Source organism: Cinclus cinclus, chromosome 6 (genome assembly GCF_963662255.1).
Source record: "Cinclus cinclus chromosome 6, bCinCin1.1, whole genome shotgun sequence".
Lineage (NCBI taxonomy): Eukaryota > Metazoa > Chordata > Aves > Passeriformes > Cinclidae > Cinclus > Cinclus cinclus.
Window position 1 is genome coordinate 55,166,580 of NC_085051.1, and position 17,765 is coordinate 55,184,344.

The 17,765-nt window shown below is 46.1% G+C and overlaps 1 protein-coding gene across 1 annotated transcript; it reads right to left on the minus strand.

Annotated features, from left to right (window-relative positions):
- Positions 1-15,292: 15,292 nt before the first annotated feature.
- Positions 15,293-16,723, minus strand: LOC134045690 (inositol 1,4,5-trisphosphate receptor-interacting protein-like 1). The gene has a single exon (XM_062495586.1). The coding sequence runs from the start codon at positions 16,721-16,723 to the stop codon at positions 15,293-15,295; it is 1,431 nt and encodes a 476-aa protein (XP_062351570.1).
- Positions 16,724-17,765: the final 1,042 nt, after the last annotated feature.

Here is a 17,765-nt window from a genome sequence, read left to right on the forward strand (position 1 = left end):
AAACAGGTGGAAAGGAAAATTTTTATGATTTATAGTGTAATCTCCTCTCTTCAGCTTTTTGGGATATCAGAAGTGATAGTTTAATCACACATGTATCTGTGCCAGGAAATAAAGGAAAGGCATATGTGAGAAGGGGGAATTAAATCCAAGCAGCAATTCTGTGTGGTCTGGTGATTGGAAGAAAATCGTCCATGTTTGCAGCTAATTCAAATTCACTTACCATAGGATACTTCTTAAAATATTTCATTTTCTACTTAATTTGGCAGCAGTGAGTCTGAACAGTACTAACTGGTTCTCATTTTTCATCTGCACACAAATGTTTGAATGCTGTCATTTCCTGATCCACAAGACCTTCCACAGGGACCTGACAGTGTTGCTGAGATGTCTTAGCTGTTAGAATTTTGCTCTCAGGTGAAGTTCTGGTGGTGCCTTTCCCAAATGTTCTGGAGGAAAAGTTGGAAGAACCATTCTGAATTTCCATGTCAATAAAAATGGTGAAGTCAGTTTTTTTCCCATGTCCAAAATCATGTGCATAACAAGTTTCCCCAGTGCTGCTGAAGGAATAAAGTACCTGAGATTCACAAGTCAACACTGTCAACAAGTCAACAAGTCAACACTGATTTACCTGGGAATGTTGGTGTAGCACTCCAATTTCTCAAGCTTGGCTGAAGAACCATAAGAGACCCAGCCAGATGTTCAGTGGGCACAGAGGTGGGAATAGAAATATCTGCTTGGGACTGTAATAAGTAGAGTCATTGATGTTCAGAATCCATTAGATGGGATCTATCTAATGTAATGGATAGACTCCAACATTAGGAAACCATTGGGGGTATATGCCTTATGAAGGGTAAAAAAGCACTCCACAGGATGTTTCTTAGGGTTTCTCTTAATCTTCTCTAAGGGGCATGACCTTCTAATCTGGGCCTGACCCACGACTATTTCCCCATCACCTGTGGCAGTATATTTTTTCAGTATGCACACATCCAGCAGGACAGTAGATGACACTTGGTATACATGAGCAAAGTCTTCTGTTTTGCAGTGTGATGGCAGCAAGTACTGGACCTCTACTGGTAGTGGAACAGGGTGATTTTTTGCAGGCTTATGGTTTGCAGTCCTAAGGGAATGTGTTTTATTAGTGTGGAAGGATGCCCTGAGCTGTAACTTTCCTCACCTCTGCCACAATGCAAAGACAAAGGGAGTGGAACAGGAGTGTTTAGACAAAGTTTCTCATGAAAAACTGAAGGAAGCATGTTTTTAAGCCATTGGTCTATGCTGATGACCATAGCCCTTGGTCTCCCTAAAGTCAGTCATTCCTGGTTTACCATGATAAAATTTTCTTCAAGCCCATCTCTGCATAGTTCCTACACTGCCTCCCACCTTCCATGTTTCCAATGTTGCCCCTGGGCAGCTGCTTGCCCTGGCTCTTGCTGAGCATTGAGGCAAATGCTCGTTCTTGCCCCTTGCTCACCTCCACCACTGGGATTCCTTGCAGCTTTACAGCACCAAACCTCCCTCCCACTGCCACTGATAACAGCCATGAGCTGTGCTCTCTTCAACACCAACAGGATGCCACTTGCACTGGTCTCGGAGGACCAGAGGTACTGAGTGTGTTACTGCTGCCTACCATGCTCTGAGGTGATTTTTCTAAACTTGTTCTGATTATTCTCAAGCCACGTGCTCACATCTTTTGCATGCAGTGGTTCTCTTCTGCTTAATGGAAGCTGATGCTTTACATGGAGAAGGGCCCTTTTTTGTGTGTGAATCATGCAGAGTATTCAAGACACACTTTGCCTGTGAGAAATCCTGGAGTTAATGTGACCTGACAACAGAAAGTTTGGTTCTTCATGCCTAGCTCCCAAAAATTTGAAAACATGAAAGCTACAATTTATGACTAGTGTTGGTGCAATCCAGTTTTGAGGGAAAAAAAATTATTTACACCAAAAACTCTAATTTATGTATTATCAAAGTAAGATGTTCCAGAGCTCGAAGAAGTTTGCTGCTGTACAGAGACAGCACTTTCCAGACCTATGGCACTATTTCAGTGACAAAGAAAGGAGTGACATGAGCAGGCTGTAATTTCCCCACAGAACTTGTGTGGGAGTTCAGCTGTATGCATGCGTCTGTGTGTGTGAGAAAGAGAAAGGGACAGGCAGAGAGAGGAAGAAACTTGCTGCATTATGCATTAATTTGAATGTATGTAGGCAGAGTGCAAGCCAGAATTTTCTCTCTTGGGGGCTCTGAATTAGGTCCTGATTTCATGTCAAGGTGCTTACAGAGCAATGGTTCAAATGAATCTCCAGTTTGCACTGCTTTAATTATGGTCATACTAAAACCACAGCATCCACTTGCATGGTTTAGTCCACTTCTGGCTCAGAATGACTTAGGATAGTAGAAGCTTGTATTGTAATCCTCCACCTCAAATTTGACCCAAGTCATTTTTTTCTGACCCTTTTTCTCTGCTACCAGAAAACTTGCAGCCCATACAAGCAAACAGACAAGCAAACCCCCAAATAATCTTCCACCCCTCGATAGATTAGAAGATATATCTGGTTTACCTCCTACCAGGCAAGAAGAGGAATCTTACCAGGGCATCAAATCCCTTAGCATGTCAAGCTTGTCTCTTTCCCCATGGGTGGCAGGGAGGTTTAGACTCAGTCACCACCTCCTCTTGATAATAGAGCTATTCCTGAGGAGTGCTGAGCACCACGTGGAGGTGCCAGAGAGGAATCCTGCTGAGACCCACTCTACTCATCCCTCCTAGTTGTCAAAACCTGGGGCAGTGTGAAGAAGCCCACAAAGGAACAAGACCCACCTTTGGCAGGTGGCAGTGGCTCACACTGACTCCTGACAGGACTGTGCTCCGCACTCAGCCCCATGGACTCCTAAAATCCCAGTTGTAGGGGAGTTTGCAGAAGGGCTCTTTCATGCCTTAAAGAGCTGGCAAGTTTTCCAGAGTTGCCATCCTTTAGTGGGATCTGGCTCTGAAGGTGGGACCTCAGATATACTGTAAATTAGAAATATTCCATTCTAAAGCCCAGGTGTTGCTTCAGAGACTCAGGCTGTGGCTGTGGCTGTGGCTGTGGCTGTGGCTGTGGCTGTGGCTGTGCCCTAGCCCAGCTCCCCTTCTCTGGCCACAGCCCTCCCACTGGGCAGCTCCAGCTTGTGTCTCACAAGCAGCAGCTCCTGCTCCAACTCTTCTCAATCTCTCCAGCACATCAAGCGTTCTCAAACCCTCCTGCCAAGCCCCATTAAATTGTACAAGGGGCTTGACTTTTATGCAAATTGTCATAATTATATCCACAGCCTCTGAACTAAAAAAAAACAATCCCCATCCGAAGCTTTCAACCTGACAGCTTCTCTTGAAATGACAGATCCTCCATGTGCCATGTATCTAACACCCCAGCTGTATCTCTGTACAGCTCTGTCACCTCCTCTCAGGCTCACAAGACCCAGAGTCTGGTACTTGCACAGCTATCATTTTACCAACCCCCATCTCCAATGCTATCTCTACCACAGGGCCATGCTGATTATTTCTTTGATTCCCCTGCATGCTCAAAAACACTTGCTCTTTTCTCTCTTGCTTTCTCTGATCTGGTCACACCAGCTCTGAGAAGAGTGCTTAGATGCACACTTAATACGTATTATCCTGAAAGAAGATGATTTTCTGGGTCAAGGTCCCCTTCATCAAGACTGCTCTTAAACATTCCAGTGTTTTTGAAGGAACTGGGCACTTAAATGTTCCACTTTCTAAATACTTCTCCAGGGCAAATTAAGACAGCTTTGTGTTTTGCACCTTGAAGATGACAATAGTCTGCTACTGCAGTTTGGTAGCTCCACTCCTGCTATTTTTGGAGAGGGTGAAATAAAATGGATTCAGAAAGGAGGAAGTTCCTCATTCTCCAGAAGCAAAAGCACTTGTTGTCATAGCCTGCATCACATACATCAAGTAACCCTGGCCTATTTTGGTTCATCCACTTCTGAGCCACCCCAAAATACTGTGCCTACACACTTCTGTACCTATTTGTGTGTTATACCCACAGGAAAGATTTAAGCCCTGCAGCATCTCAATGCTAGTCTCCTCTACAAAGGAAAAAGTAGGGCAGAGTTATGTTATTTGTCATGATCATGAAGGGAATCTGAAGGATTATCTCCAATCTGCTCCTTCAGAGCTACCCCACTTGTCTGTTTCTAACATCTTTTCCTAGGGATGCTGAGTGTTTCATGATCTCAACAAACAAAAATCTTCCATGGCACATTTTCTGCCTTTATGGTGGTTGTATGCTTACCACCTCTTGCCAGTATTCTCTTTTTTCCTCTATTTTCTTCGTGAACATTACTTTTTAAAAGGTGTCAGATGTTTCTTCACCCTTAAAAATCACCTCAAATGCAATCAAACCATAGCCCCAGATGATTTACAATTCTCAATTATTTTCCCGTAATCCCTGTATAAAGCAGTGCTAGGAGGGAAGATGGAGTGCTTCAGTTTCTTCAAGAACCCTGTGTCAAAACAATTCTATCAGCCCATGGCGCTAAATACATTAATTACTGTTTCTTAATTTCAAGAGACAAAACTTCAATTGTGATAACAGAAACATCCATCAGAAAAGGCATCATTGCCACATGATTAGCAGCTGTCCTGACACAACTCAGACTTCCACATATTTGCAGGACCGTATTTTAAAAACATTATCAGAGGGAAATGAGTGAAGACAGTGAGAGGAATATTTAGTGCTTTTCCTGTTGCTGCAAGGCTGGTATGGAAATTAGGGACTCTTCGTAAGGCATGATAGCCCTTACTTTTTATGGGATTAGAGCAATGAATGTCTGGATTAGCCAGTATGATTCTTAGAATATTCTCAAAAATTCTGCCCCTATAGCCACCGTTTCAGCTTCGTTAATTACAGAAGCAGGCTGTGCAGACACAGGTCAGCTATTCAATGATTGTCAGAGCTTAATGTTATAAGTGATGACACAAAAGCAAAGCAAATTTTGTACTAGAAGAGTTTCAAAGATATGTACACATAGAAAGAGACATTTTTATCACTAGCATAACAAGACTATTTTTATTTCCCCCGGAGAAGCTCTGTGCACAGTCATATATCCCTCTGCTTCAAAATAAGCTCTGTGCAAAACTGTTCTAGGAGTTGAAGACACATCCAGTCCCTACTACACTATGAATTTTTTTCTGCAATATAGAGATACTTTGGCAAAATTCAGGCTTAGTTGCTCTAGGAGCCATTGGCCAAACTTTGGTTCAGCTCTTGGTAATTCTGCTCCCTGCTAGAGGATAGTCAGTCCCCTGGCTGGGGAGTCACTTTCCCTATCCAGTCACCAACCTGAAATATCCTAAGGCATCACTGTCAGAGAGGTCTAAGCACTCACTAAGTGAGGCCCTGGAGGCATTTCAAGAGGGACCTTCAGAAACTCTGACACCTGACACGACTGACGACTTTGCAAGTTTAGACCTTTGTGATCCCCACCCATCTGCCCTGCCATAATGCAGCTGCATCGAATTTTTGAGGTCAAATGATTTAACTCCCAACATGAACACTGTCACATTTGGACAGGAGCATTCCACTTGCATCTCCACTGAAACTTCATTTTCTGAAACACGTGCCCAGCGGGTGGTGAAAAAGATGCCACCGATGTGTAGCAGGGTGAGCAACCCAGAAATTAACTCTGCAGTCCCTCAGCTCCATGACTGTGGTGAAGTCTGTGCAGCAAACACAGGGAAGAGAGCAAACTGGATTGCTGGCCTGGGGATGAAAATACCAGGATTCCATTTTCTTCATTAAAATGAGGTTATCGTGCTGTTGTACCTCATTGACATTTACGGTAAACCTTTGTCATGGCTTGACGTAGCTTGGTTTTTAGTTATTGTTTGAAAGACATCCCTGTACAACACTGAAGGGAACGTCTCAGGTCACTATCAAAATTTTGGGAATGAATGTAATTCATTCTAGTGCCAACCTGAGTGGGGAGATGAACAATTATTCAATCCTGTTGATAAATTTCCAAGTAAAAAAATTAGTAATCATCAGTTACAGGCACATATTTAAGACCTAAGTGTTTCAAGCGTTGCAGGAATTTGTAGTTAATATGCCCAGGCTGATTAAATGCAGCAAAGGTGGCCCTGGCTGAACTCTCTGAAGCTAGGGAAGGATGTGAAGGATGGGAGTTTGCAATAAGATGAGCAAAATTCTAATCAAAGTCCTGTCTGAACAGAGCCTTCAATAATTTGCACGGTGCTCTAGCACAAAACTGTTTAACACTGGAGAAGATTTCTGGGCCGGTGTTGCAAACCATTCTGCCAGTGCAGCTAAATCTGAGAGATGGCTTTTACCTACTCTTGCCAATCATCTCCCATTAGCCTGTGGACCCTGTTTCACTCACACAACCTGTGCAAGTAGTTGTGGATCCCATAACTAAGCAATGATTTGTTGTTATTAAAGAAAAACTTTAACATCATTGCATAGGATCTAGGAGAGCAGGGCAGCAAGTCACCTTCCAGACACATTTGCTATGTAAGATAGGGGATGGGATTTGGCTCCTGGAAAGGAGCCTGTTTAAAGGCTCTGAGCCATGAGATCCATCCATTTCTGCTCAGCAAGGTATTGCCCTCACCTTCAGGGGAGTGCAGCTCCCCAGTGCTGTGGCTTGAGATCCACAGAGGTGCAGCCCTGGTAAGAGCTCAATGCAGGGGAGAGTGAGGCACCAACGCTGTATCACACAGCACCATCCTCAGCACTCCTGAATCCCACGGTTCAGACCTGGATGGAGGGAGGGCATCAATGAACTGCCCTCAGCCTGGGCCAGTGCTAGAGACCAAACACAGCTCTTCATTCCAAACATTTCAGGAAAGACTTCACTCTGGAAGATAATCTGTCAGTGTAACTAAAAATCCTTGCTGAAAAAGGGTTTGGAGCAACTCCTTTTCTCTCTGTCATGTGCAAAGTTAGGGTGATTAGGAAGATGACTTCAACCATTAAAAATCTGCAAAGCTCCAGCATCCCAGGCACACATCTGAACCCCAGGACCTCACTTTCTCTCAGTAAGTGACAGAGATAAGTGTGTGTTAATCATTTGTGCCTGCAGAAATCCTTTCTTTGCTGAATGCCGGAAGCCTTTCCTCTCTCGCAGTTTCATTAAATGTTAGAAATCAAACTACCAGCTTTGAAACTGTCTGCTGGGACACACAGACATGTGAGCTTCTCACTAACAGGGAACAGCTCTCTTTGCATTTCTGTTACATGGGGATTGAATGCGTCCTTTTTCTAAGAGTGACAAGATTTTCAATCTCTGCAGGCTGCTGTTCTGCAAGGGTCCCCACACAGCCATTGCCTCTCCTGTCACACTGACAGACCAGGATCAGCTTCCCAGGAGGACAGTGGGCGATGGCCTTTAACGATCCTAGCCTTGGGCTTGTTATCAAAGAGCTGGAAAAGTGAAACTAATGAAAGAGACTCCTAGCAGAGCACAAGCTTCCCTGCTCCAGGCTCAGTCTCACACCCGATGAAGTACTCGGCAGATCCTGACTGCATACAGGGGGAAGAGATGTTTTCCCCCAGTATCTGCAATGATCAATGAGGAACTGGAGCAGAGCGCCTGAAGCTTTTGCTGAAGAAAGCAGACCAGGCATGACTGAACTGGACTACCAAGAACTGTTGGCTTTTATATGGGCTCAGCAAGGTCGTTCATCATCGCAGCAGAAGCTGACTGCTTTCAGGAGTGTGGAAAAGAAATTAAAAGTAGGTGAAAAAGACCTTTTTGTTTAGCTGGAGGATAAGCAATAGATCAAAATGTTTAAAATATTAGCATATCACTGCAGCTCAAACACACATGTGGGTTCCTGCAGCTTAACACATGGCAGAGTTGTCACCTGAGCTGTGGTGACTGTGTTGGTGGACTACTGCCAAGAGAAAAGTGTGGTCTCAGAGTCAATTATTGTGAATGATCTGTGGTAGCTCTCCGCCATTGCCTCAGTGTCAGGCTCTTAACCAAGAGATGGCTGGGGAGAGTAGCTGTCCTGGAGAGGTGGAGCAGCTTTCCAGGACAGTCTTCTAGTGGATTTGAGGGGGTTTTAAGATCACTACAGCAAATATTGCCATTCCTGGAATTTATTTATTTTTTTTTTCAGTATTGAGACTATGCAGAAGGTGTTCTTATATTGAATAGGGCCACAACATTCTTACTACTGCACAGGAAAAAGAAGGAGCAAGAAGCAGTTCCTGCCTACTACGACCAATTTCTACCCTCAGAATGCTGCTTAACTTATTCCACTCCTAATGAAATCAAGTCAGGTCAACAACTGCAGAGATTAAGGTGAGTTCAGAGCAACCAATGGAGACAAACCCAGCCACCATGTGTCTTCTCCAGCCAAGGTGCACCTGCACACTCAGCAGCAAGTCCTGGTGTCACGTCTGGAGGTGTCAAGGCTGTTTGGAAAATGTATATTGCCCACACCAGCAGCTCCAGTGAGACAGGCCCTTTCTGCTCTTGCACTGACCTTCTCCAGCTCCTCTCATACGGAGTGAGCAGAAGCCAGTTTCTTTTTCACATTCATGTGCTGTTTCTCATTGTTTTGAATTAGAGGTATTAAAACATGACCAGATTCATGCAGCTGGCTGGAGCCTCTAAAAAAGGAAATGCCATCTGGACAGCTGCTTCTCTGTGGGGTGGTCTGTGGCCACATGGCATCCTCTGATGTCCACCAAGGAGAGGCCATCACAGCAGCTATTTCCCACACTGGAACAGGGATACAAATAAAAATGTTCTTATTCCCATGTAATCATTCTGTAACCGATCCTAAGGCTGAACTTCCATTTTAAAGCCACTTAGCCAAAAGTTTTGCTATCAAAATTGTTATTAATGCTTCCTCATCTGGCACATCATATCTCTGTGCATTTTTTTCTCCATGTGTGTGGGTATGGGCATAGAAAAAACCCCTCAAGGCAGCATACAACCAGGATTTTCAATTATGTCTCCACCCTGCAAGTCTGTTTATTGCAGAGCAGGAAAAGGAGGGGATCTCTGACTCCTCATGATACACCCCAGCTAACTCAAATCCTCTGCTGCAAGCAGCACAGCTGAACATGGGATCAGGACTGATTTATTTCCCTACCTTTGTGGGCAGCTGGTGACCATGCTGTCTTCTGTGTGGACCCACTCCAGCTGGGTTTGGGTGTGTAGTCATCCGAGTTGAGCTTGTTTGTGTTCACCTGAACTGCAGTCACAACAGTAACCACCTTGCAGAATCTCTCTTTCCTTAGCTGGCTGCCAGCCTGATAAATTCGTCAAAATAAAAAGTATTTTTACATAGAATGCACATCTGTGCACAAAGAAAGATTGTCTGGGGAATGCAATCTTGGGAGTTTATTGGTGAGTTGAGCTGTGACTCAGGGAGCACGTAGAGACCTTGCAAAATTACGTATGGTGTAAGCGCATCAAAGTGGCCAGAAAAGGGAAGAAAAACAGCTGTGCATGTTTTTCTCTCTCCCCCTCTCACTTTGGGACTAAGCTTATAAAATAATAAGATGCCTTTCCAGTATTATCATTTGTCTTGATTTTCTGTAGAGAATCACATAACAGCAATAGCCCTATTAGCACTCAGCCCTCAGTTCTTTGCTTTGTCCTTTCTCCCTTGTTCCTTTTGCTTAATAAAATAATACATTTTGCATTGGATAGATGCCTGACAGCTGTGGGGACTGAGATGTCCTCTGTTTAGCCATTGAATAGGAAAACTTGGAACTCTTCTGCATGACAGTCCCTTTGCAATATGCCAGCTCTGTCCACACATCAGAGAGAATTCAGGTAAATTCAGAACACACTAAGCTAGTGATGCTGATGAGAACCTAATAGAGCAAGAGGGACTGAAAGCTGTCACTGCCAGGGGGCAATCAGTTACCAGATAGTGCCATTTGCAATTCCTAGGATGTGAATAGGTTGAGAAGTGCTGTGTGCAAGGGCTGCACTTGCAGGTTCAGAGCACTGTATAAGGAGCTGTAAGGTATCTCTGCTGTTAAAGCAAACGATACTCCCTCACCTGCATTTCTGACGATCTCCCTTTTCTTCCCTGCAGGGGAAAACCCTCAGGGGTCTGGAAGGTTCCTGTCCAGAAGGAAAACATGGGGCCCCCTCCCCAGAGTAGGGAAGGAGGAGCTGCTGCAATGCCTCACTGTGCTCTGGGGCCAGCAGCTGAGAGGGCAGCAGGAACAAACCACACCTTAGTCCTTGATTTCCCTCCCTGTCCCTGACTCGCTGTGGTGAGGTGTGCTGCACCCAGGCTACAGCTCAGCAGTGCAGGGGGATGATCACCAGCAAATGCAACCCGTGGGAAGCAGCAGGCACTGAGGAGCCCAGGCCAGCTTGGCTGCCACACACAGCAGTGGTGCTTGCAGTGCACAGCTGCTGCTCGGGGACCAAACTCTGCCTTGGTCAGAACACAAAGAGCCAACATTTCCTCTGCCATGAATCAGCAGGGGATTTGGGATTTGTCTGTCTGTCCAGAGAAGCAGGTGAAGCAGAAACCAACGAAAGCTTCATTTAATATGGTTACAGATTGAATACAGTGTCGTAAATGTCACAGATGGGTCAGAAACACTTGTCCAAGAGAGTAAATCTGGTGAGGATTTGTGCCTTTCCCTCTCTCTTTGGGTAATGTTATGGCATAAAATATTTTTATTTGTAAAGCTGAGAGAGGGGAAAGGCAAGGTCTCACATCTTTTCAAGGGAATGGAGCTGTTTATTGAACTTTCTGATGCAGCCACTAGATGCCCCTGTTTTCTGATGACTGCTCCAGAGTGGGGCATCTGCCAGGATGCAGCAACCAGGGCCAGACTTTGGGGCTCATGCTACAGAAATCCTGACTGCTTCAGCCTCTTCTTCCCTAGTGACCTTTCAGTTAGCTGAGTCTGTTGTTCTAGATGTGGAATTTAGGAGACACACTGCTGGTTACTAACAGGGATGGTGTCATCCATCTGCCTTTTCTGCCCCTGTTTTGTGGTGGCTGTGGGGGAGGTGACAAAGCTCAGCCACCAGTGGTTGTGCACCTGGGCACAGCCACCTGTACCTGCAGACCCTGTTCCTGTGACCATGCAGCTCACTGCAGTGCCCAAGCCCTGGAGCAGCACTCCTGGAGCCCACTGCTTCTTGGGGATGAATCAATCCAAAGCAGAAGAGTAAATATCCTGGCAAGGCCATTAACACAAACAGAAACATTTCCCAAATGAACGCTGAAGTGTTTCCTTGTGCACAGGTCCAGCAATGAGACTGATTCAAATGGGAATTTGGCACTTGGTCAGGGCGAGGGAGCTTTTATGGATGCAAAATATATGTGAAATAGTTCTGCATCCAGATTAATGCTTGCACCATGTCATTCCAGCCCCACAGGCACTCATGGTCAGCAGAGAAAATCACATTTCCTCCATCTGAAGTGATCTCTCCCCCAAAATGAACTTGGCTTAAGTAAGGATTTATTTGAGAGTTTCTTGAGTAGATGTTTCTGCTTCAGTTATTCCTTGACCAGGTTTTATGTGGCCAGCAAAGTCCACTTACCAAAGTCCACATTAGGCCTTAAGTTAACAATGTGTGAGAAATACTGCAGTCAGATACCCAACTCAGATCTCCTGTGAAGCACAGCAGTGATTTATGGATTTGGAGTAAAAAGTCCGTGTTTGTGTCTGGGCATTTAGTCTCAGGAACACAGGAAATGTTAAAAGCCTGTTTCTTAACAAGGTGAGCAAAGCAGTGGGAAACCTTCAGAAGAGAAATAAAGAGTGGGCTCTCAGGATGAGAACACCTATAAAGGGCTTCTGCTGCCTAATTCTTCCTATTTCCAGGAGTGAGGTGCCCAATTAGCACTCCTGAGTGTGATGTGGGCTCAGAGCTCTGAGTCATCTGGGAAGAAGTACTTTTTCAGTTGTCAGTGCTGGAGAAGCTAAGAGCAGCTGCAAGGAAGAAGCACTAGAAATTCCTAGTGACCTAGTATCACAAAAATTACTGGTATATAAAAGAACTTTGTAGATGCTTAGAAACCTGTAGTTGTTACTCCATCCGTCACCCACTGAAACTAAAAGGCTCCTCCTGCTTCCCTTCAGGAGCTCTGGATTAGGATGTAAAACTCATGACACCCCCAGTTTCAGCATCCTGCTGCTGGTAAATATTTAGTGAGGTTTGATCCACTAGGTTTTTGTTATGAGACATAAAAGCCTGGCAACCAGCTTTAGGATCAGGAAGGTTTACAGAGATATATCCCACAGCATGTACACAGGGAGCCCTGGAGCTGGTCTTCCCCAGGACTGACACTGTGCAGGCCAAGACACTTCCCTGGAATTCATGCATCATCTGCCATTTTTTCATAAATTAAAAAAAAAAAAAAAAAAGAAGAAGATCTCAAATATACAATAGCAAATGAAGCTTAGATTAACTGATCTATCTCTTCTCTCAGTGATTTCCTTGTGTTTTCCCTTGGGCCTGTACATGTATGGCATTCCAGAATCATTGGCATAATGATAACATGACTAAGAAATATGAAGACTCCCCTCTCCACATTAATCTGTGCCAAGAGAATAATACTGAAGGAAGTAGATAAAGGAGTCACTAACACTGAGTTACATTTTGCTTCTAAGAATTGCCTTCCAGAGGCTGTAGCCATTTTGCAACCTTTTTAATTTTCAGAGAAAATGCCTCCTGTGCCATAATTAAGAGTTTAATATGCCACAGGGTCCTGTTTATCATGATAATATATTTTGCTAGAGAACAGATAGACTTTTTGTAAGTCCTTTGAATATCTTTCAGCCAGTCCATTAGATGGGGCTGTGATACTGGGGATTTTAATTCATCAGTTATTATTCATCATTTTAATAAAAAAGGTGCATATTTCCTTTGTTTCACAGGCAGCAAGATCTGGTGAGGGATTTCCAAGCATGGAAATGTTTGGTTATCTTCAGTGTTGGCTAGCTACATCCACAAATTTCCAGGGAGAACATCAGACCCACCTTTCTCTTCTCCTCTTACAGAAGTCACAGGCATCTGAAGCAAAGACACCTGTAAATGAGGCAAGCAGCAGAAGACACATATGGGAAGAAATCTTTTATCTCATGTGATGACTAATAGCATGTTCCCAGCTGGAACATAGTTTGAGATCTTTATGCAGTTCCTCAGTAGTAAAAAAAAAGATCCATGTAATTGTTTTAATAACAGTGTGCAGAGGGCCCTGGAAATGGAAGATCCCATTAAGAGAGAACATCGCATGTTATGGCAAAAACTCAGATTGCTCTAGTGCCTACCTGATGCAGGAAGATGCAAAGGACAAAAGTAACTTCCCTGCATGCTGCTTTGCCTCAAGCAAGAGGAAATGCTGTAAGTATGTTGAGCAGTCAGAGATTATAACATAACTGTATGCATGTGTAAATGTGTTTTAATAAATAGTGATGGTTCCTTTGACAAAAACAGTACCTAAATCATGGAGTTGAGGTTGGAAAACACCTTTAAGATCACCAAATCCAACCACCAGCCCAGCGCCACCATCTTGGTCACCACTAACCGATGTCCTCAAGTGCTACATCCAGGCACTTGAAGTGTTTCTTAAACATTTCCAGGGATGGTGAGTCCACCACATCCATAGTATGCCTGTTTCTGTGCTTGACAACCTTTTCCAGGAAGAAACCTTTCCCAAATACCTCATCTAAACCACCCCCACCCATGCAACTTGAGGTCATTTCCTCTTGTCCTGTAACTTGTTACCTGGGAGAAAGGGCTGACCCTTACCTTGCTACCACCTTTCAAGAGTTGTGGGGAGCAATGAGGTTCCCCCAGAGTCTCCTTTTCTCCAGGCTACACAACCCCAGCTCCCTCAGATTTGTGTTCCAGAGCCTTCCCCAGCTCTGCTGTGCATGGCAGTACACAGGCAGCCTTTGGCACCCCTCCACCAGCTGCCCCAGGATGCTGATCCCCACAGCAACAGGCTCCCCTCCTGCTCCTGCTTCAGGCCTGTGTCCGAAGACACCACCCAAGATCACAAATCCTAGAATAGTTGGGGTGGGAAGGGAACTTAAAGTTCATCTAGAGCTCCAAGCCCCCTGCCATGGGCAGGGACACCTTCCACCAGAGCAGCTTGCTCCAAGCCATCCAGCCTGGTCTTGAACACTCCCAGGGATGAGGCAGCCACAGCATCTCTGGGCAACCTGTGCCAGTGCCTCAGCAGCATCACAGTAAAAAGCTTCTTCCTAACATGCAATCTAAATCTCTTCTTTTACTACAAAGCTGTTTAGCTTTGTCCTATCACTATTCTGACCATATAAAAAGTCACTCTCTCTTGTTTTTTTCTAAGCCCCCTTTCATGTACTGGAAGGCTACAATGAGATTTCCCTGGAGCCTTGTCTTCTCCAGGATGAACAACCCCAGCTCTCTCAGCCTGTGTTGACAGAACAGGTGCTCCAGCCTGGATAAAATATATTTCACTGGAAGAGGAGCCGATCAGAGTTTGGGAAAGGGTCCACCATTGGTGATCAATTGAATTGTGCATTACTTGCTCTCATATTTTTTTCTTTTACTCTTCATTCTTATAAATTCTTCCGATTTACTTGCTTTCAACTGTTAAGTAGTTACCTTGTTGTGTGATGCCAAACTGCCTACTGGGATTAGTCCACAGCAACAGGGGATCCTGAAACCAGATTGCCCACTTTGTCCTCAAGAGCTATATCCAGGCCACCCGACAGCTCTTCTGCAAAACTCTCCCTAAGCCCACAGCAGCTGAGCAGCCAATACCCTGTGCCAGTGCCCCCTGACAAAGTGATGAAGGGAGACTCACAAATGAAGTGTTTGCTCAAATATATAATTTTTTACCATCTTTGTACTAAAGCACACAGGAGGAATGGACTCTCTCAAAAAGGGCATTTGCAGGAGCATCTGGAGGGCAGCAACATTAAATGCCACTTGGCAGTGAGCACAGCTGTGGAGGGTGACCAATTATTCCTATTTCCACAGTGCAGGAGCATGGGCAGTGGGGGAGCCGTAGGCAGGGAATCAGAGAAACCAGAGCCCACTGCCTCAGGTCTTCTACCAAATCTCCGGCTCTGTGGAAGCCAAGCAGATGCATTCCATGCCAAGGTGATGAACGGACGCTCAGAGATACAGTGTTTGTTCAAACACACCATTTGTTGTAAACTTTACATCAACTAAAGCTCCCAAAAGGTCAAAGTATGGTTAGAATGATATTGGAAGTATTTCATAGAAACCAAATTATTCCAGTCTTCTACAGTTCCATGACTCTGTGGTTTTAGGGTTGTCTCATTCAGAACCCAAAGTAGAGGTAATATTGCAGCTCATCAAACTCCTTCAATGCCTCAGTCTGGGTGGCTGGATTCTGTGCCAGGTGCTGGAAGAGGTTTAGGGGCTGTGCTTCTTGGAAGTCTGGGGGCAAGGAAATCTCCTCAGGCATGTCCTCATTGCCAAAAAAGAAGTGCTTGAGGCGTTTCTCCTCTAAGCAACAGCGCAGGTAGTGCATGATGTCATCCACCCGCATCAGGAGATATTTGTGCTGCCATTCTGACAGAGGGATCAAGGTCAGGAGGTGCATGACCGTGGTTTTCAAGGCATAAATAGAAATGCCTGAGCCCTCCAGAAGGCGAGCACAGAGCCGCAGGCATTTGAGGTGGCAGCTGTGGGGTGGGGCCTGCATGGCGACCTGCCTGAAGAACTTTGCCTCTGCCACAGCATAGCTCTCCAGCCATGTCGTGCTTGGGGGCAATTGGGCCTCTGTAGGTTGGCTGCTCAGGAAGATGTCTGAGCCATCTTGCTGCACACTAAATACCATCTCCACAAAAAAGCTTGTCCCAGAGGCTTTCGTCAGCTTCATCTTGCAGGAGCGGCAGGAGGGAAGCACCTTCATGCTGTAGTGACAGGACTGAGGCACCACTGACCAGGCTGAGACCACAAACGTCTGGAACCAGAGCGCAATTTTCTCCCCGTCTAGGTAAGGGCCAGTGCAGAGCGTGTGTAGAAGGCTGGTCACCTGATTTCTCTTCAGCTCCTCCTCAGAGTGGTGGAGGAAGCACAGTATGTTCTGGTCAGCCTGTTCCCCAGTGCAAGTGCACACCTGCTCCACTCGGATGCGCATGCCCGTCTGTGGCATCTCCCCCATGGTGTCTGGTTCCAGGTGGAAGGCATGCCCAGGGGGAGGCTTCAGGGGCACAAACATGCAGTAGATAACATCCTCCTCCTTATGGGGACTCCATCCTTCACAGGCGCTGCCCACCCCAATGACTGGTTCCAGCACCAGGAAGAAGCTGTCTGAAAAGAGACTATGGGAGACTTGGAGAAGGTCACTCAGCAGCTCCTGCACCACCCGTCTCCTGGAGGTCAGCTTTGGCACTGACAACTGGAAGCGTCTTGAAAAGATCCAGATCATATTCATCTCAGTAGGATTTTCTTCCTCACTTCCTTCACTCTCTGAGTCCCTGCTGCTGTCCACCCCACAGATCCTTCTCTTGAGCCACCAGCAGAGTGCCAAGAGCATCACCAGGGTTCCAGCAATGGCCCAGAACAGCCATTGTTGTAGGGCAGTTGAGAGCACAGCTCCCCCAAAGCTGACACTTGGCTCCATGGTCCTGTGGGCCAGCTCCTGCAGCATCTGAGTCCTCTGCTGGTTGAGGTCCTCATCTGGGTGCACACTGATGTAATGGCAGATCCATTGCACAAGCCAGAAGAGGATTAGTATGATCATTATCACCTGCAAGAGAACAGAGAGGAGTTCAGTGGGGCTGACAAGGGAGGGAAGGAAGAAAAGAGAAATGAAAGGAGCTGGCAATGAGGGAAGAAGGGATGTGAGACAGTGGGCAGGAAGGAGAGTGGGCTAGGCAGATAGCAGGCAGCAAAGCCTGCACCCAGTCCTGGTGGTGGCACTGTGCCCTTTCCCTCCCCCTGGAAAGGGCTATGCCCTGGATGCAGGGTGGGAAGCACTCTCTTGGGTGCCCACGTTTGTGGTCCCGCCCTCATCCAGCACTGCATCTGGCTCTGTGTGTCCACTTGCTGCTCATCCAGGCTGGCCTGGGGCAGTGCTGCTTGCTGCTGCCACTTATACCTGCTGATCATTGTGGCATCCCTTGTGATGTCACTTGTAGTAGAGACATGGCCAGGCCAGCCCGCTGTACTGGGGCAGCACTGCCTGCTGGTGCTGCTTCTACATGCCCCTTGTTGTGACATACCTTGTGATGTCATTGGCACCAGAGACATCACAGACAGGCCAGCTCCACCCTTCATCTCCACCCCAGCTCAGACCCTCACAATGGCCCCAAGAAACCAAAGCCCTGACACACACCAAATGCAGACCCACTGCTCTGGAATCACCCCCAGAGGGTCCCTTTACAAAGCAGCACAAAACTCCCTTGAACCCTTGGCACACATAAACTTGGATGATGTGATTCCTGGATGTTTTGCTCCTTGAGATCCCCTCTGGTGAGGTGGGATTGGTTCCCTTGGCCTAGATCTCTGTGCTTGTGAGGGTGGTCTTGGAGCCTTTGTGACACTCTTGTGTGTGGGGTACAGAGAAGGACTTGGGGGTTCTCGTGGATGAAAGGCCGGCCATGAGCCAACAGCGTGCACTCACAGCCCAGAAAGCCAGTGAAATCCTGGGATGCTTCAGAAGAAACATGGGCAGCAGGCTGAGGGAGATGCTTCTGCCCTCAGGAGGCCCCACCTGGAGCCCTGCATCCAGGCCTGGGCTCCTCAGCACAAGAAGGATGTGGAGCTGTTGGAGCAGGCTGGCC